The sequence below is a fragment of the Camelus ferus genome, chromosome 19, assembly GCF_009834535.1.
Source record: "Camelus ferus isolate YT-003-E chromosome 19, BCGSAC_Cfer_1.0, whole genome shotgun sequence".
In the NCBI taxonomy this organism is placed as follows: Eukaryota; Metazoa; Chordata; class Mammalia; order Artiodactyla; family Camelidae; genus Camelus; species Camelus ferus.
In genome coordinates this window covers 20,529,982-20,550,341 of record NC_045714.1, presented here as the reverse complement: position 1 = coordinate 20,550,341, position 20,360 = coordinate 20,529,982, and the positions used below count along the sequence as shown (strand labels likewise).

Sequence of the window (20,360 nt, the reverse complement as noted above, 5' to 3'; positions counted from 1 at the left end):
TGGAACCCAGCGGTGCTCGTGGACCATAATTCTGTTTTAACGATGCTTGGGCAACAAGACAGGCCACAGCCAGAAAGCGCGGGGCTCCTGCTGGGAAGCTCTCGGGCTCTGGTTCCCTGGAAAGGCTTCTTCAGGGACGAGCATCAGCCCGCACCGGAACACCTCGAGGGAAACCATCTGCCCTTTGCCTAATGGCTCTTCTCGCCGAGCCGTGTTCCTCTTGTTAGTTCCATGCCAGGGAACGCTCCCCTAATCCACTGCTGTCTGGGCCTTGTTAAATAATAATCGCTTTTCCTCCCCAGGGCTGGTTTCATTTCAGAAGAAATGCCAGTTGATGCTTTAGAAATGTCAGGATTTCCACAAATCTCTTTAGATCACTGCTCTGATGCGCTGGCCGTCTTGGGGCCACTAACCTGGCGTCTATGTCAGAAGTGTCATCCTGGGGCCCCAAACTCTAATTGGCTTTACTCCTCTGCTGCCTCTGGTGGCAGCTGGCTTTCCACATGGGCAGGGCAGCGCAGCACCCTCCCCTGGGGATGCAAACACCAGGCTGCGGACAGACGCTCACCTCCTCTCATAAGGAGGGCGCCTTTTTGAGCAGCTTTCCTGGGGACACAGTGGCAGGGATTAACCGTTCATTCCTGTGCTGTTGTCTTTTCACAGGGATTGACTATCTCCACCCAGACCTGGCCTCCAACTATGTAAGTACGAGCTGTGCTGTGGGGGCACACACATGTGTCTTAAGTGTTCTTGTGCCCCTTAGTGGGAACACACATGCACACATGTGCTTGGATGCACATAGGCCATGCACACGGGCGTGCCTGCACACGCACACACCCCAGACTGCCCGTCTTATCAGAGTCACAGCTCAGGCCAAAGACAGACAGACAGACAGACGGACAAGGGGTGGGGCCTGGTGGCAGCCAATGGTAAACGGCTTCACAAGGAGAAAAGAAGGAAACTTGAGGCCTGAAAGAACAAAGTGCCGAGAAAAAAGATGCAGGGGTCAGGGAGAGAGAGCTTTAGCAAGTTTTAAAATCAACTCCAGCTAAGGATATTGAATGGAGCGGGGAAATGAGCCTTTTGGGTTCTTGCTGGACAAAACCAATGGCCAGAAGCCAAAAAGGGCAGCAACTCACCCTGCATCTGTAGCTTCATGTCTGTGCGTATGAGCACTGCATATGCACACGAGCTTTACTTTGTGCATATGAGCACCGACGCCCCCCGACCACGACCCTGAGTGCAGTGCTTAGTATCCCCTGACAAATGAGAAATATTAACAAGGAATCACAGTCAAAGCTGCTGGGCAAGAACCACGTGTTCTGACTTTCGACCCAGCAAGTCACTTGCTGACTTCCTGATAAAATCTGCAAACCCTGTAGACATAAGTGATTGCTTAATTTTAACCCCAGGGAGTATACTCTTCAAACATGGGTGCAGTCACTTAAAATTACCCAAATTCTTACTAAGCTGTATTTCTCCTGTAACTTCCAGATGTAAGTATTTTTAATGTTATTTTAATTTTGCTGAAAAGACTCCTGTTTCAGAGAATATGGACTTAAATAGAGGTTAACAAGCAGAAGTGTTTGGGGATCAACATTCTGGGCCATTCTTCCCAGAAACGATGAGTGTTCACACTGCAAAAAGAGAGTGGAGATTTTCCATGTGTTTGGTGGACTGGGACGCAGGAGACAAAGCAGAGATGTGCTCAGTTTCTATTTACTGGATGGGTCTGTAGATTAGCAGCTCCCTTCAAATCTGCATGTATCAGAACATACCTGAAGACTCTATGAGTTCTTTGAGTGTCGTGTTCTTTTTTCCCTTTTTTCCCCGTTGTTTCCTTCCAAAAAAACATTTTTTCTAATTAAAAAATAAATACATGTTCTCTATAGAAAATGTGGAAAAGCATAAAACAGATTAAAAACTAGCCATATCACCATTCTTTGTATTTTGACATATATTGAACTTTATTTCTATGTGTGTATTTTTAATAAAATTGGGCTCTCATTGCATACACAGTATCCCCTCTTCCACATAATATGTCATAAACATTTTTATGATATTAAATAACCTTCAAATAATGATTATAAGGGCTATATAGCATTGCCTTATGCTGTAATTTATTTAAACTTTCCAATCCCCAATTGTCGGGCAACTTGGTTGCTTCCAATGAGTGTCTCACTCTCAGAGGGAGAGTGACACAGTGACCAGGGTGGTGGAAGGACTCCAACCACAACCTGCTAAGGAGAGCAGAAAGAACTGGGGGAAACATAACTTAAGAAGCACATTAAATCTGTTTTCAAATATTTCATGTTCTCTATGATGGATGAGGGATTCAACTTGTTCAATAAAAATTTCAACCAGGAAGATTCCCACCAATGGGTGACAACTGCAGGAGAAAGATTTTAGTTCAGTTAAAGGAAGAACTGTCTAATTATTGAGGAATAAGTAAAAAGAATTAGCTTTCTCAGGAAATAATAAGCTCTCCTTCTCTGAAAATATTTATGAGGAGTTGGTGGCCATTTGGTGGGAATGTTGAGGAGATGACTTAAACTAGGTGACATTAAAGAACTGAACAGAAAATGTGTGTTCTGTACAAAACTGCACTTTTTCATAAACTTCCATGCAGAGGAAGGTCCCAGGCTTCAGCATTTATCAAAACCCTTGGAACCTTATAAAGAGATCCTATCTAATTATATATAGTTGTGGAAATGTCCTGTGTTTCTGTATAGGTGACAAATCTGAACATCCAAATATCTCGACCTTAATTCCTCAGCAGAGGACCTAAACCAGCTAGTTTTCACCAGTCACAGTGTCTCCCTCATTCCATGTAGAGTTGAGGGTGACAACTCTGAAGCTTCTAACCAAATGTGTCTTCTTTATTTTTAGTTAAAATATTTTACACTATAATTAATAGAATGAGGGTGGCAAGTGGAGTAGACCTGCCCAGAAGGGCAATGAAATCAGTGGATGGTGATAAACTCGAAAATTGTTTGAGGAAAGGATTGACAGGCAGCTTCCCACCTTGTTAGGTGACTTAATAGCTTGGATGTGATGAGCTAGCCTGGTGCCCTTCTACTGAAATGTCCTTTGGGGAGGTCCGTGTATGGGTTCCCCCAGAAGCAGACCCCAAGACGAGGGTTTGAGGGATAGCAGTTTACTGGGGAGGTGATGTTAGGAAATGAAGTTAGAGGAAGGGAGAAGGAGACAGGGAAGGGAGGGCAGCCAGTTAGTGGTAGATTTCAAGAAAGTCGCCATGGTGAGTGGCTGGAACTTAATTCCACTGAGGCGTCTGGGCGATGGTATAGAAGATGTGCATCAGAGTTACCCCAGGATGAGATACAGGGAAGCTGGGGTACTTGTACAGCTGGTGGAGGGCTGGTCCCAGGGGATGTTAACACCCCAGCACCTCCCACTTTCCCACAGTCTGGGGGAAAGCCCTCAGCAAAGAGGAGCCTCAGGTAGAGGCAGCTGGAGCTCACCAGGGACATGGGGAAGACAAGCAGGGGCGTAAGGACCAGATCTTGGCAACACCTGCCACAGAGAGGATGACTTGGAAATTTTTTAAAAGTTAAAGTGAACAGAACTGTGCTCACTGAGAAGTGAAAACCCTATCGGAAGTTCTTAGACAAATGTGACAAAAATTTCTTTATGATCAAACCAAGCAAAATGTTTCCCAAAGCAGAATTATCTTCAAAGCTTGTTTATTCTGTATATTGAAAGAGAAGACTCAAAGCAGGCTGGTCATCCAGGTTCTTTCTATTGAAACTGAGAATTTAAATCCTCTGAAAATGGCAAATCAATATATAAATGTAACTCATTAGTGTTCATTTAATGCAACAAATCTACACTGAATCTGTTGAGTGTTCAGAGCAAAGATAACAATGGCCACTTTGATTGTTCTCTGGCCATCGATTGTTCTATGATTGAATTTAATCTGAGGGATCCAATCTCACTGTAAGATGCTCACTATTCCAAATAAATAAATTCTCCTTTCTTCGTCCCAGTGGTAGTAACATGAAATGAGTCTTGGCCAAGACACTATTATACACCAAGTCAGATCAGAGTTCCTTAACCCCATCCCCTCCAGGTAAAGGGTCTAGACATTTGCTCCAGTTCAATCAGATGGCCATGCACTGGGACGGCTGTGGGTCAGCCCCAGAGGAGAGGGAGGAACTAGACATAGGCGTTCTCCAGAGGAGCCTGAGGTCAGTCAGGACACAGGTGTGGGACATGACTGACAGGTGCGGGGTGAGCAGGCAGGGAGGCTGTTGTCATTGTGCTATGTGCCCCCCACCCAGTGGGCCCGTGTTCACAGTACTGGTCCAAGCCCAGGGGTCCTTCCAGGCCAGCAGAATAGGAGGAGACTTCTCCAAAAACATGCAAGTGTGAGTCAGGTGGAGGCCCTCAGAGTGCAAGCTGTTGACTTGGGAGGAAATCACAGCAAGCGCCAGGCGGCTCTTCTGGCCTGGCCGTCACACACACAGGACAGGGTCAGCAGACAGGGGGGCCCAGGCAGAAGAGCAGTGCTGACAGTTCGAAAGCGGCCGGCACGCTCACGGGGCCCTGACGGTGCAGAAACTGAGTGACACCTGAGTGTGGCTCCGTCTCCCTAGCTCATAGCTGCACGACCTTTAACCTATGAAACCTCCTTGAACTTAATCTCCTTGTTCATGAAATGGGCAAAAAGAACATTGGGTGTGTGGGGAGGTATCACTGAGATAGCGTGTATATAGCACCTGGCAGAGAACAGATGCTCCTTGTCAAAGGAGTTGAGATTAAAGCTGGGCAGGGAAGCAACCTGTCCCAGTGGAGAAGCAGGGATGTCCCTCCAGAAAGTGGTGCAATTTCTCCATGCACTCCCCATGAGCTTGGCATTATTAAAAGAGGAAAAAGGGCACCTCTAGTTTAAGTGTAAGAGGTTAGGAAAGCAGAGGGTGAAAGGTGGAGGTAATCAAAGTAAACTCAAAGATTTATGTGAAAAATAAAAGATTGATTTGAAAAAGAGCCTCCAAGGAAACAGAAGAAACAGAGAGAGAGAGGACCCGTGGCTCATGGCCAGGGATGGAGGGACGAAGGGGGCCCAGAAAATGTCCGGTCTGCTCTCCTCTGCCATAGATCTCTGAACTCAGAGGATACTCGTGGGTAGAGAGATGACCTCTTCTGAGGCTTAAGGGGGGTCCAGGCTTCTGCCCTGATGCAGGGAGTGCTGGTCACTCCCCACAAGCGGGCCTCCACCATTCAGCTTTGAAACTGTGGGCCACCCTCTGAGCAGCTCCAAGAGCCTGTGCTGAGAGTCTGTGCAGATTCATGTGCTCCTCCTGAAGTTTTTCCACAAATTCTGGAATGCAGCAAGTGCAGAAGATTGCATGGACTCCAACTCCTCATCCTTCTCGAGACTCGAGCTTCTGCTGCGGACGAGGCTTTGCAGAAGCCCTTCTAAAGGGTGAAGTGTGTTTCCCACCCTTTGACTTTGGGTCTGGCCTTGTGACTTTTTTAAAGCAATAGAACAGAAGTGTCAGCGTGCCAGCTTGGAAGCCTTAAGAGGCCTTGCGGGATCCCGCATGCCCTCCAACGCTCCTACCATCACTGTTAGAAGAGCATGCCTGGGCGAGGGCGCTGGACCCAGGAGGAGGATGAGAGACTTGGGGAGAAGTGCTACCCCAGCTGCCAAAGCCTGAAGCACAGCCACCCAAGCTGACCTACGGAATTTCAGCAAGAAGCAGAGATGCCCAGCCGAGCCCCGCCAAGATCGGCTGAACCCCAGCCAACGCCCAGAAGCAAGGAAGCCCAGCCAAGATCCGCAGAGCTGCCCACCTGCACGCGGTCTGGGTCATCTAACTCCCAGCAGAACTGCAGACTCGTAAGTGATGTAAACGCTTATTGTTACGTGCCGCTGAGATAGTATGACTGTTTTTATACAGCAACTGTTACAATATCCACCCTGGACCCTCTTCTGGGTCCTCTCAGAGTAATTGGTGCCCAACCCCATCAACGGAGAATATAGATTTCTCTGGCCCCACCCCAGACCTGCTGAAACAAAATCTGTAGGAATCAGCCTCATAAGATGTAGCGCTCTGAAAACGTTCCCAGGTGTGGATGATTGACCTTGTCATTCATTCTGGCCCTTTCTCAATCATTCGTTCAAGCCTTCGTTAATTTATTCCTCTAAAATGTAGAACTTGATCACAAAGAGATGACAAGCTCTTTGTAGGGAAGGCGTCCTTTAAAACCTTTGTGTCCTCCGTAACATTTAGCACAGTGCTGAGCAGGCATTTCAGAAGCATTTGTTAAATTGCATTGAATATTAATTAATCATTTATACTTTTGCAAATGAAATCAGGAGTGAAATCCTATGATGAGCTTCTCTCAGTGATGATGGGAAACTCTAGCTTTCAGAATCCTGTGAGTCTTAGTTCTCAGCTACTGCACAGGTGTATGCCCCGACTCCGTTCCCCGCAATGAATGTCACTGGTGAGGAGAAGAAAGAACGCAAGGGCCGTGGAACTAAATGCGGTCCCCATGGCTGAAGGCCTGAAGGGAATATGACTCTTAGTGTGGAAAGTCCACCTACAGGTAACCAAGAGCTGTTTCTTTCCTGTAATGTCTAGAACTCCTCAGGTTGGTGGGGATGAAATTAAGCTCCCAGATGGGAGAAGATGAATTATGCTCTTTGGTTCAGTTCAAAATTTGGAACATTATTTGTGCTCCAGGGTTGTTCTTTCACCAACAGAAGTTCTTGCAAAAGAAAAAGCCTACCCCCAAGGGCCCGCACTTTTCCATTCTCTTGATGGGTTCCTGACTGGTGGCTGGCTTTGAAGAGGGGCCTTTGGAGTGCTCTGAGGGCTGTCAGTGCAGAGCCTGAAGCCAGTGCCTTTGAGCTCAGCAGCCGTGTGCACCCAGCGGCCCACGTGGCAGGTGGCCGCCATGATGAAAGGGTGCCTGCTGGAGACGGGCCAGGCCTCAGCCCTGAGTGACTCAGCAATGCTATGAAGTATTGATTGCATGCATCGCTCCAGGCTTTTAGGCTGATTAATATTTAAATAAGCACATTAATATTGCATATGAAATTGAGGTTTAAACAGCCTTTGTGTCTTGTTGAAAGGAGGAGCTGGCTTTTTCTGATGTACTCATTAATGCTGGCCAGGTCACAGTGAGCACTTGATCACCGTGAGGCTGACTGAGTACTGGGGATAAGACCTTTTTTTCAATCATTTGGACAGACTGTCAGTCAAATGACTGTGATCTGACTCAATCCACGTACTAGAGGGATCTGTCCATTTCTACAGGGATGTACTTTGACACAGAAATGGGAGAAAACAGAATCTTGATTAACTGAGATGAAGCTACTCGTTTGGACCTAGACTTAGAACTACAGGGGAAAGTAAAGGCGAAACACTCTAGTTAATTGACTTTTCCACATTGCTCGATTGACTAGTTTTTGTTCCACTGAAACTAGTCAGTAGTTAAGAAAACCGTACTGAGTTTCTACTGTGTGCAAGATGCTGGGCTAGGGGCCTGGATTATCAGATGTGAAAAATCTCTGCTCTTGGGGAGTTCAGAGTTTAATGGGGGAGGCCCACAGATAAACATGTAATTACTTCATAACAGGCTCAGTGCTGCCCGGGAAGTAAACACCACCCACTGTGGAACACAGCAGCATGAACAAGCAAGCTGGCCTAAAAGCCAGGGACGGGGAGATGCTTAAATGCATTTAAAGAATGTTTTCTTGGACGATACAGCATAGGAACTCATCTAGAAGCTTGATCTGTATGATACTGAACAAAGGATCGTTGGATTGTCATTGGTTTTTCATCTGGAGATTTGCTTCTACCAAGAAGCCTACACTAAAAGTAACCCATTAAAATCACTTTCTTATCCTTAAATTCCCAAAAGGCCTGTGACAGAGTCTCATCTCTCCAACTAAATGTAAGTGACTTAAAGACCAAGATAATGTCTTCCAATTCCTTCGTTCCTAAGAGACTCAGCTGAAGGCTTCATTCCCCAAGGAGATCATTAATAGAAATTCTTCTATAAATAGATGACTGGATTGCAGATGGAGGGATGCTTGGATGGGTGCATGGATGGAAGGATGTTAATGAAACTATTAGGATTTTATTCTGCTATTTAAAAACATACCTATTCAGGAAAAGTATAGCAATATGATAAGCCACAAGAAAGTCATTTATGCAAATGTTAAAAAAACTTTCCCCACTGCCTTTGTTTCCTTCTTTCTCTCTTCCTCACTATCAGTATATGTTCACTGAATTCCCAGGATATGAACGGTTGCCTGGGTTTCCTACTTTGAGTTTTCACGTCAGAAAACCAAACACTCTTAGGAGACCAAGCCTTGCTTAGAGCAGACCTTACAAATAATTAATGTGTCAATAACTTTTTACTGCAGTTATGGGGTGACATCCATTTTTACTCACTCTCTCCCTTTCTTCATGTGCCTGTTTCCCAACTGTACTTCCATAAAGCCACAGTCCTGGCTGCCTGAGGTGGGCCTGCCAGGATTCCTGAACCCATATGCCCCATCCAGAAGGAAAGAATGAGGTTAGGCCACAGCAGAGTGGGTGGTCTGCCACAACTGCCCAAGTCTTGTAAACAAGGCATGGAGCCCACATGATATTTCCAGCAGACCCTGGCCTACATGTGGTCATTGCCAGGGCAACTGTGGGTCAGATGAGACCAGAGGTCTGGCCTATCCTCCAGTCCCAGTTTTTCAAAGCAGCAAACCAAGAAACAATGCCCAGGCCTCAATTAAAGAAGATTGGACCCTGAGCCATGGATTTCTGTAATGTATGATACACTTTTGAAGTTGTGTCAAAGAATCATGAGGACCACATCTTTCATTTCAGTGAGACCCCATTCTTCCCTTTAAGATATCACAGTCATTTTTCCTTGAAGCTAAAGCCTTTGTGGAAGGTAGAATTCTAAAATGCCCCCGAGAGTCCCAACCCTCAGTGTAAGCATCCTGCCCAATCCCCTTCCCTCAAGTGTGGGCAGGACCTGTGAATATGATAGGATCTCACTCCCATGATTAGACTGCACTATCTGGCAAATTAAAGGGACAGTCACCTGTAATTAAGGTTCCTAATCAGTTGACTTTATGTAATTAAGGTTCTTATTCAGTTGACTTTAGTTAATTGAAGAGGAGAGGATCCTGGATGGGCCTGACCCAATCAGATTAGCCCCTTTAAAAAGATGATCTACAGGTCAGAAAAGGAAGAAGGAAGAGAGACTTTCACTTGTTGGATTTGCGATGTTGTAGAGAATGCACGTGTTAGGGAATGGTGGGCCTCAGTCTTACAACCACAAGGAACTGAATTCTGCCAACAACCAATGAACTCAAAAGAGGACCCCCAGCCCTAGATGAGATTACAGCCCCCACTAACAGCTTGATTTTAACTAGATAATACTCTGAACAAAGGATTCAGGTAACCGATGACCAGAAACTCTGAGATAATAAATCTGTATCATTTTAAGTCACTAAGTTTATGGAAATTTGCTCAACAGCATTTGAAAACTAATACAGAACTCTTGATTCTGCTACAACTGAGGAGCAGGAAATTTAGTGTGGGCCTTTTACTGTGGACTAGACTCCCTGAGTTCATCTCCCACCCCAACTACAGCTAACTGTGACCCTGAGCAAGTTCATCTCTCTGTGCCCCATCTGTACAATGGGTTAACAATAATACTGATCTTATTGGTGGTTGTGATAAGTAGTGTACACAGGGCCTTAGAACTGCCCCTGGCACAGAGGACACCCTTCGTCCAAGGGCACATGTTGCAAGTTAAGCAACTTTCTGCAGGCCAGGAGGCTAGAACTCAGCAGAGGGAAAGAGCAAACCCCAAACCAGGTACCAACACCATAGTCAGACCCCAAAGTCCATGCTCTTAACCTCTTCCTCCCTTCCTGCCTCCAGGACACACAATGGACTCACAGAGAGCATTCTGAAAATGAACTTAGAAGGGCAACTCGTGTGTTGGTCTAATCGTTCATGTTTTCCCTCCACTTTCCTGTTACTGCAAAGCATAACCAAGAGTTGATGAGGAACAGTCTCCTTTGCTTTGCTTTTTAACTCAGCTCTAAGCCAGGTCCCAGATATTGTGAAAGGCAACCCATCTACCCTACTGCCTGTTTGAGAGTCACATTAGCCCTGAAGGTCACCTTATAACTACATTCTGGTTAGCCGTTGGTGCTTAGACCTATGGAAAGCATGCCATTTGTGTTTCCTCACTGTTACAAAAAGAAAGTATGTATATATGTGTATGTATATAAACATACACATATACACAGAGTGTCAGAGAGAGATGGAGAAATCTGGTGCGGGGGATTATTGTTCTTATTACTAATGACCTGACGTTAGATCCCCTGAAAGCGACTGGGATGAGGATGCCTAGGAAAGTGATTTCACTGGACGAACGTTCTCAGAAGGGGAGGGAGGGAAGCAGTACAGCAGAAGAAGTGGTCTGGCTTCAGCCTGATCCCCATGATCTAGCACATGAGTCACATCACAGGGTAAGACCCTCCCGGAGGAAGAGAACCGGTGGTGTGTGCCCCGTGTCAGTTCTGTCACTGACTTCCAGAAGTCCCTGGAGCCTGTGAAACCTCTGTGGTGACTCCCATGTACCCAAGGGCAATTATCCAGAGAAGAAGACAGCTTTGGCCTTTTAGCAGCCAACACTCCCAGAGTTGGGGTCTGGATGTGCTGGCCCAGAGAAGGGAACCTGGGTGGGTACCAACACCGCAAGTCCCCGGGCACTGCATCATTGCGGTCTCCTGAGTGAGGAGAGGGCCCGTGCCTTGTTGCTTTCCACATCCTCAACGCTTAGCACATGACTTGCAATAAAACAAGTGACCAATGACTATTTGTTGGTTGAATGAATAATTGAACAAATGAAGTTGAGAAAGATGTGATTAAAGAGAAGGGTTCCATCTACACCAAGGCTAGAGTGGAAGGTGTGATGATGGAATGGCCATGTGGTCAGCAGAATAATGGCTCCCAAAATATCCTGAAATCTGTGAATATGTTAGGTTCCATGGCAAGATGGACTTAAGGCTTACTTAAAATTGAGAGATTCTCCAGCTGGGCCAAATGTCCTAAAAAAGACAAGAGGAAAGCAGGAGAGTTGGTCAGAAAGAGATGGGAAATTGGAAGAAGGGACAGAAGAGAAGAACCCTCTCCTGAGAGAAAGAGACGAGAAGGACTCAGCCCATCATGGCTAGATTTAAAAACAGAGGAAGGGGGACTCAAGCCAAGGCATACGGCGGCCTGGAAGCTGGGCATGGCCCTCCACTCACAGCCAGCAAGGAAACAGGGAACTGAATTCTGACAGTAACCTGGATTAGCAAAGAAAAGGATTCTTTTGTAAAGCCCCCAGAAGAAACTGCACCCTGCTAACACGCTGATTCTAGCCCAGTGATACAGGTGTCAAACTTCCAGCCACAGAACTGTAATAAGCTAGAATACACTGGCGTTGTTTAACCAGGTCTACATTTGTAGTAACTTGTTAACAGCAGCAAGAAGACACAAGAAGACACAAAGACATCCTCTTTGAAAATGATGTTTTCCCTCCACCTGGAGGAGAACAGCACCCACAAATCTCCCAAGCGGTTAGGGTGGGGCATTACTCTGGGGCCACTAGCCCAGCACTGCAGGCTCAGTGGGGACCCGGGTAAACCAGCTTCCAGGCCACCAACAGTCCATGCGGAAGCCCAGGAAATCAGAGTATGGTGAGCAATGTATGTGGCCTTTAAGGTGCATTCAGGTGGCCAAAATCCATCCCCTGGGACACCCAGTGCCCTCACCGGTGGTCCACTTCTCCGTCATGTGCTCCCTCAAAGCTGCCATGGCCTTCATCTAGGGGGATGTGAGGGCACTCACCAGTGTTTCCGTTTCTTTTTAATTCCTCCAAGTTAACATCCTTTATACCACTTGGGGGAGGATTACCCACCCAGGGTCCATGGAGGGATGGGCTTTGCTGTAACAACTAAAGGGATTCGAGAGGTGCTTGTGTCCGGCCCCTTCTCGCCGCACAGGAGGAAATCAAGGCCTGAGGGAATGTAAAGAACCAGAGGCCACACAGCAGGTTCGAGCAGAGCTGGTCCTGCGCTCGGGTCCCCAGCGTCCCCCGGTTCAGAGGCTGGCTGCACCCGCCCACCTCACAATGCGTTCACACGCCAGGGTGGAGGCAGGCATCAGGTTAAGCCTGCCCCGGGGAGAAGCACCTGTGGGTCCTTCTGCAGGAGCTTCAAGCCCCTTGGCCCCTCTGAGCGCGAGCCTCCCGGCCAAGTCCTCCCAACCCACCCTCTGCCACTACAACCCCTGCATTCAGCCACCAAAGGGAGCCCTCGGGAGCAGCGTGGGCCCCTCTGACCCCTTTGAACCGACTTCCTTATGGCCCCTACCCTGGCGTCAGTCGGGTTTTTCCTCCAACTCCCAGCACGCGTTGCCCTTTCTGGAGGACTAGATCCTGCTCTGCCCCACATGCCTGGAGACCTGATGAGTCTAGGAGCCTCCGTCCCCTCTAGGCTCCCATGAATTTTTTGCGGGAGCACGAAAGCCTCGTCTCGCTCAGGCTGGGAAACTCTGGCGTCACTAACCCTCCAGTGCCCCCTGCAGGACTCGCCGGAAATCACACCCTGGCTTGGCTTCCTCCCGCGTTCGGTCCCGCGTCCCTCGCGCCGCTGTTTTCCCCTGGGAGCACATCTTTCCTCAATCACTGGCCCACAAGTCTTCTCCCAGAGTCTGCTCCGGGAATCCTGACCTTCTTCCATCGGAGCCGTCGGGAGCTTCGGGCAAAGCAGAATTTTCCATCCTGCGTGGCCAAGGCAGAGAGAAGTAAGATTAGCTTCTCAACCATGGTAACCCTGCTGGCTCCCAACCTACGGGAAATTATTTCTCACGAAGAACGAACCCTTAATTACTAACCGATAATTAAAACCTGAAGCCAAGTGCAGGAAGCCGGGGCTTGGCTCTGAGCAGCAATGCTTACCGACGTCCCCGGGCTGATGGGGAGGTCTGCACTTTGAATGTCGCGCACACAGCCTCTCCACAGCCAGCGCTCTGCTAGGCAGAAGAATAAGATGTATTACTGTGTGTGGGAGATGTTTTCATTAAGCTATGGAAATAGAAGGCTTATGTTTTATAGCTCAAACGTTGCCAATTTTTTAAATAAGAGGTTTAGTGTACATCTAAGCTATTCAGGGAGCCCCAGCTTGAGGACTCCCACTGAGTTACTGTGAGCAAAAATGCATTGTCTGATCTTTATGGTCCTCAGTTTCCCCATCTGTAAAACAGGGATGCTCGTCCCCCCTGCTTCAGAGTCAAGGGAATATGACGATCCTCCATATGACGGATGTGAACAGTGGGTCTTTGTTGATCTATCAAAAAGTGCAAGTTGAACTCCTCAGAATGCTAAAGGCATAGATAGAGTCCCTTCTGGTACTGATCCGGGGTTCCCTCTCCTCTCTTCTCCACCACACCCCCCACAAAAGTACACACAATGTCCTCTCTTGGGTTTGTAAGGAATGTTCCAGAAGACTCAGCAGGAAGGAGCCAGCCCCTGTGTGGGTGCCAGTGTGGTGGCCAGATCAGCACTGGGTCATTTGACACAGTCAGTGCCTTGCTGGGAGTCTTACCAGGCACCTCTCAAACAGCAAATGTGTTCTCTGTGAATGAGACCATAGCCAAAGCTCATTAACACTTCAAAACCTATCACTCCCAAGCAACTGAAGTTACCCTGTCCCACCTGATCCTTTGGTTTGGGAGTTTTCACTGTTGCTTGTTTGATCTTAGCTCACAAACCCATCTTCCTTCACACGGAGAGTTGATTGTGGGTTATCAGAGTGTAAGATCTTTGCCCTCCCACCTCTTCTCCCTGCCTTGGTCCTGATATTTTGGTCCCTGTTGTTTGGTCCCTTTGGTTTCCAGCAGCTTCTTCTGAACCACAGTGGTTCAAATACTCTACCCAGTATTTGCTACAATGTACTGTGTGCCTGGCCTCGTGTTTTGTATGGATTATTGCATTCAGTCTGCATGTTAAACCAATGAAATGGGCACTTTCTTATCCACTTCTCAGAGATAGGAAGCCAGAAGTCAGAGAGGGTAGTGATATGCTCTAGTTCACACAGCCAGCGAGGAGTGAAACATGAAGTCCACCATGTGTCACGCAGCTTTGTTCAGCCTGGCCCCCCTCCAGACACCCGCAACTGTACAAATGGCACCACCATGGATGCAGTGACTAACGTCCTGTACCTGAGAGTGTCCCTGACTCCTGCCTCCCCCTCTCCTCTCTGCCTCCGGATCTCCTAGTCCTAGGTCCACTCGGCAACAATCCGCTTCTCTGTTTCCACCACTGGCATCCTGAAACAAACCAAAATCACCTCCTTCCTGGACCCATGAAAGCCCCAGCTTCCTGCTGCCACTTTAGTCCCCTGAAATGCTTGTCCCCAGAATAACCAGAGAGTCACTGCAGAGGTGAAAAGGACAGGAGACCGTCTCACTTCCCCAATTAAACCCATCCAGGGTCTACCTGGAGTCACACCCCTTCTTCCCTGTGGGGCTCCACGTGTCCTGGCTCAGGCCCCCTTTCAACCGATCTCCTGCTCTCTCACTATGTAGCAAGCTCCACAGGATTTGTCCCAATTCAAGACTTAAAACGCTGGCTCTCCCCACAGTTGAGTCTGTTTCAACCTCGGGCCACTCCTGGTTTAGTCTTTTTCTAGCTCTTAAAACAATCTGCAATTAAATATTTGGGTTTGGGTTTTGGTGCCTTCTCTTTGGAGTGTCATCTCCGGAGGATGGAGGTCTTATCCACGTCGCTCACCCCTTCATCCTCAGCAAAGCGCAGTGGTCTTGACCAATGTGGGTTGGAGATCGCGCTGACGAAGCAAGGCTTTCTTTTTCTTTTTCTTTAGTCTCCACCCCCCTAATTTCTTCTGGTCATGCTTTCTCCTCTTATAAACCCCTCACCCTGGCTTTGTTATGTTCCCCCTTTTGTTCTGCTACTAGTAGAAATTTATGTATGAAAACCTCCATAAACACTGTGAAAGAGTTTCTGGTCAGTGCTGCCGTGAGAATCTTCTCTGCAGGAAATGAACACACTTGTCAACACTTGCTGGCTTCTGGGGAGAACTGGTCTACTTCTTCATAGCCACAACCCAAGGAACAGGAAACCCTTCTATCCAGGCTGACTTGTGCTCCTCCAAAGAGGAGCTAGAGAAGTCAACAGCCATGGTTGCCTTGATGCTTTTAATTCACTCACTGGTTGCACACAATTAACACTAGCCACTCGATTTCTCCAAGCATGCGTTTTCAAGCTAAAAAATTAATCGGGTTTTTTTTTTTAATACTCTGTTAGGTATCTAAAAGGTTTTTAAATTGAAAACTAAAAAAGTTGTACATGGACATGTTCTTAGCTAATAATCTCTGCTCATCCACTGTTCTACCAGAAGAAGGGAATTCCCAAAATACCAGCACTCTACTTACAGGACTCTCAAGAAACATGCGGCATTACATGTCCTCATTATTAATATTAAATCCAATGCACCATACATACAAATCCTTCCAAAGGAAAACAAACCTGCCCTGGAAACAAAGCTTATAATTATAATCACAGAAGCTATTTGTTCTTCGCAGGGAATGCTTTAAATGTCAATTTAAATGCAAATGAATCTTATCATTCCAAATTATGCTCATTCCATTGTGTTGAAATTAATATAGAAAATAATTTTGAGCACTAAATTATGAGTAATTAATATTGACACTGTGAAAAAAATACACTCTTATTTCGATATTCTGGGGAGGGAGGTCTTGTCTGTGTGGGGGCTGTGTATGTGTGCTCTAAGTAGTAACTAGAACACAGTGGCCCAGTTCCTGGCAGGCCTAATTTGCAGGATTAACAAGACAGAAATAAGGGGCTGGAGACACAAGGCAACAGTACATCTTAGGACCAAGTCAGCTAGTCTTTGGGTCTAAGGAAGGCACACTTACAAGATTTTTAAGAATAAATTATTCCACAAATACTAAAGAGCTGTAAGGAGAGCCTGAAAAATTAAAACCTTTCTCTTAAACATTGAAACAAAAAGAACCTCTGTCTCCTCTATAGTCTCATCTAGGGGTTGACAAATTATGATCCACAGGCCAGCCGCCTCTTTTTGTAAGTAAACTTTTGTCGGAACCCAGCCATGTCCATTTGTTGACTAGTTGTCTGTGACTGCTTTCACGGTACAATGGCCAAGTGGAGTGGTGTGACAGAGACCATCAGACCCGCAAAGCCTAAAACTTTCACTGTTTGACTCTGTAAAAGAAAGAGTCTGCTGAAATCCCCTGATGTAACCAGCTATGAATCAAGATGTAGTAAAATGGCTTCTTTAGAAGCAAGAGTCCAGAGAGTTGCAACGCAGGTCCAATCACGGCTGTACCGCTTTCTAGCTGTGGGCATCTGGTAAGATGCTTTCAGAGTTGGGGGCATAGCATCCTCATTTGTTAGCTGAGAAAATTGGACTCTTGTCTGCTGCAACTCTAAAATCTTGTGAAACACTCCTCCCTTCCAATAAAATCACCGATTAAGAAACAAAAGCTGAATTGGTTTTCTGGGGAAATGAAATTGTCAAGTAGTTTGAATCTACTTGAGCTTCTGAGAATGACAGCCATAAAGTAAAAGTTAAGCTCCTTTTCCATGCATAATGCTCTCGACATTAACCACTGTGGCTGAGTGATTTCATAGGGTTTTGCATTCATTCATTGTCTTAGTTTGGATTCCTCCAGAAGCCAACCCTGAGGCTTGGATAGTTTATTTGAGAGATGGTCCCAGGAAGCAAGGGCAGGGAATGGAGTCAGGACAGGGCATGTATCAAGTTAGTTACTAGCACGGAGCTCAGGTCTCCTGGGAAACCCTGGGTTACGCTTTAGAATTAGGTTAGGGAGGTTAATACACCAGCTCCCATCAGTCACTGATCGAAGGCTGCTACCAGGATGAAGGGAGAGTGATCCCCTCTTCCTCTGGGCTGCCGCAGTCATGGCAGATTGGGCTCCAGTGGTAAAGAGATGGAAATCTGACTGAGGAAAGTTGAGTCAATATGCACTAAAATGCTAAAACAAGAGGTCATGAACCAGTTACCCAGCGGCATCTGCTGATTAGAAAATCACGTGTCTCCAAACATTTTAATCACACATCTCCATCTATAAAAATGTACAGCAGGCTCTCCAGATAGATGCATAGTTATTTATTCACACACTGTATGTATGTACTACACCATAATGATGGACTATGTACATTTTAAAACATATTCAAGAAGGACAATTTTAAAGGATAAAATAAAAAATAAATATTTTAAAAGTTGTAATGTGCACTCACGTTCATAGCAGCATTAGTTGCAAGAGCCGAAAGGTGGAAGCAACACAACTGCCCATCAAAAAAGGAATGGAGAGACAAGATGTGGAGCGCACATGCAGCGGAGTATCATTCAGCCTACTGCTTGCAACAACATTACGCAAAGTGAAATAAGATGATTCCACCTACATGAGGCACCTAGAAGAGTCACATTCGTAAAGACAGAAAGTATAATGGGGGTTGCCAGCAGCGGAGGGGTTTGGGGGGCGGGGCGTTACCGTTTGCTAGGCAGAGCATCTCCACCTCGGAAGATGAAAAAGTTCTGGAGATTGGCTGCACAGCAATGTGAATGTGCTTAACCTATTAAACCGTACATTTGGTAAGGGTGAAGACGATTCATTTTATGTTATGCCTTTTTAACCACAGCTAAAAATAAATATCTAATTTTTTAGTCAAAAGCGGAAAAAAAGAAGTTATAATATTTTCTCCCCACGCCCCATTGCATCATCTTGCACGTCCCTGGGCGCGGGCATCCCACTTTGAAGACCTGTCCACTGTGTGCAACCCTGTCCACCGTGCAATCAGTACAAGGTTGAATAAAAACCCCTTTGGTCAGCCAGATGTGACTATTTCTCTCTTCAAGGAAGACAAGTCAGTACAACAGAATGTCACTAAGGAGGTCTCCACAGCAGGTTGGTCTGGGCCCAGTTCTGCCCTTACTATTTAGTTACTGTGATCTGAGGCAAGTTTAATCAAATTCTCTGGGTTTGTGCACTCCTCAAGTGTAAAAGAAAGGTAGAAATACGTTTTCATTTATTCATTCAACAACTGTTTATTGAGTGCTGTACTATCACAAGATCTATGGTATGTTAGTTACCTAATATAATATTTGCTGCATAAAAAATTACCCCCAAAACTTGGATATACAGTGTCTGCGAGTCAGGAATTCTGGAACAGTTTTGCCTGGATTGTTCTGCTTCAGGGTCTCTCTCTTTTTTTTTTTAATTAAGTTATAATCATTTTACAATGTTGTGTCAAATTCCAGTGTAGAGCACAATTTTTCAGTTATACGTGAACATACATATATTCATTGTCACATTTTTTTCTCTGTGAGCTACCATAAGATCTTGTATTTATTTCCCTGTGCTACACAGTACAATCTTGTTTATCTATTCTACATTTTGAAATCCCAGTCTGTCCCTTCCCACTCTCCACCCCCTTGGAAACCACAAGTTTGTATTCTATGTCTATGAGTCTTTTTCTGTTTTGTATTTATGTTTCTTTTAATTATTATTAGATTCCACATATGAGCGATCTCATATGGTATTTTTCTTTCTCTTTCTGGCTTACTTCACTTAGAATGACATTCTCCAGGAGCATCTATGTTGCTGCAAATGGCGTTATGTTGTCAGTTTTTATGGCTGAATAGTATTCCTGGGGTCTCTCTTGAGGTTGCAGTCAGATGCTAGCTAGGGCTGCAGTCATCTGAAGATTTGACTGAAGCTGGAGGTTCTGCTTCCAAGATGGATAACATGGTGGGTAGCTGTTGCAGGAGGCCTTAGCTCCCCTGACCCATGTGGGTCATTGTGAATTGTTTGAGTATCCTCATGACAGAGCAGCTGACTTCCTCCAGAGCAGGCAATCCAAGATGGAAGCCACAATGCCTCTCATGATCTAGCCTCAAGTGTCACCCACTGCCATCTTGCAATATCCTCTTGGTTATATGGGTCAGTCTTGTTCACTGTGGGAGACTCTATGCAAGGTCCTGAATTCCAGGAGGCAAGAATCACTGGGGCCAGGTTGGACACATTGATGAATAGAGTGGACATGGTCACTACCCTCAAAGACTTTATTGTCTAGAGAGCTCTCCAAATAGATTCCAAACAAATAACTACAGAAATAATTGTTTGTTGACAACTGTGGTGGTTTGTTATAATGGAAGAGTTCTGGAACTTGATCTGGTTTGCTGGGTGGGAGTGAAGATTTCCTTGGAGAAGAGACACTTGGCTGATCTTTAAGGATATGGAGGAGTTAGCCCAGTATCTGGCAGCAGAGGGAACAGTTTGTGCAAAGGTCCTGAGGCAGAAATATGCTCAGCCCTTTCAAGGATCTGAAGAAAGATGGTGTGTGTGTTGAGGGGGGAAGAGGGGAAGGCAGGAATCAATCCAGGGAGAAAACAGGCTGAGTAACACTGGAGAAGCAGAAAAAGACCTGGAAATGTGAACTTTGTGAGACATGAGGATTTTCGACTTCATCTGAAAGGAAAATGAAACTTTTTCTTTTGAGTTTTGAGGGTGGGGGAGAGTATAACATAAAATGATACGCGTGGATTTGGTATATTTCAAAGATCTGTCTGCTGTGGAGATGGATTGGGGGTGAGAAGGAATGGAAGCAGGGAGACCCTATAGGGGGACTTTTGTAGGAGAAATTATTTGCAAAAAAGATGTTGTGTTTTTAAAAAGAAAGAGAGAGAGAGCAGAAGAAGATGTAACATACCCTGAATTTAGGAGACACTCACTAAATATTACTTCCCTCAATATTACTTCCCTCTTCCTCTTAAAAAAAAAAAAAAAAGCTCTGGAACATTTAAAATAAGGTGATAGCCATAAACAGATATCTCTAAATAGTAAACAAAAATGCTATCAAATAGTGCAGGCCTCTCTAGGTACCTTGTAAACTCAGGCTTGAAGGAGCCTTGTCTTGGAAACACGGAAGAGGATTCAATAGCAATCTTAACGCCTTGCTCTGCCATCAGCAGGAACCTGGACCAGCCCACAGAGAGCTCTGAATAGCATTTATGATCCTTAATCAGCAAGCATGCAGCGTTGATCTGGAAATTAATTGGATGCTCGGGTTTTTCACACACCGTGGAGAGTTAGAAATTACAAAGATTTTGACAGGAATATATTTAGTAACAGCATCACTGATGTTCTGTCGCAAGCAGAGACCCATATCCACTTCGGGGCTCATTATATCCTGAATGACAGTGGGTGCTTAGCAAATCCCTTTTGATTATG

The 20,360-nt window shown here is 45.9% G+C and overlaps 1 protein-coding gene across 1 annotated transcript in view; it reads left to right on the top strand.

Moving 5' to 3' along the window:
* The window catches only part of PCSK2 (proprotein convertase subtilisin/kexin type 2), a 218,249-nt gene that overhangs the window by 114,685 nt on the left and 83,204 nt on the right, over positions 1-20,360 (top strand). The window contains exon 5 of the mRNA XM_032461792.1: positions 664-701. Within this exon, the coding sequence (XP_032317683.1) occupies positions 664-701 (38 nt within the window). The remainder of the gene's footprint in view (positions 1-663; positions 702-20,360) is intronic.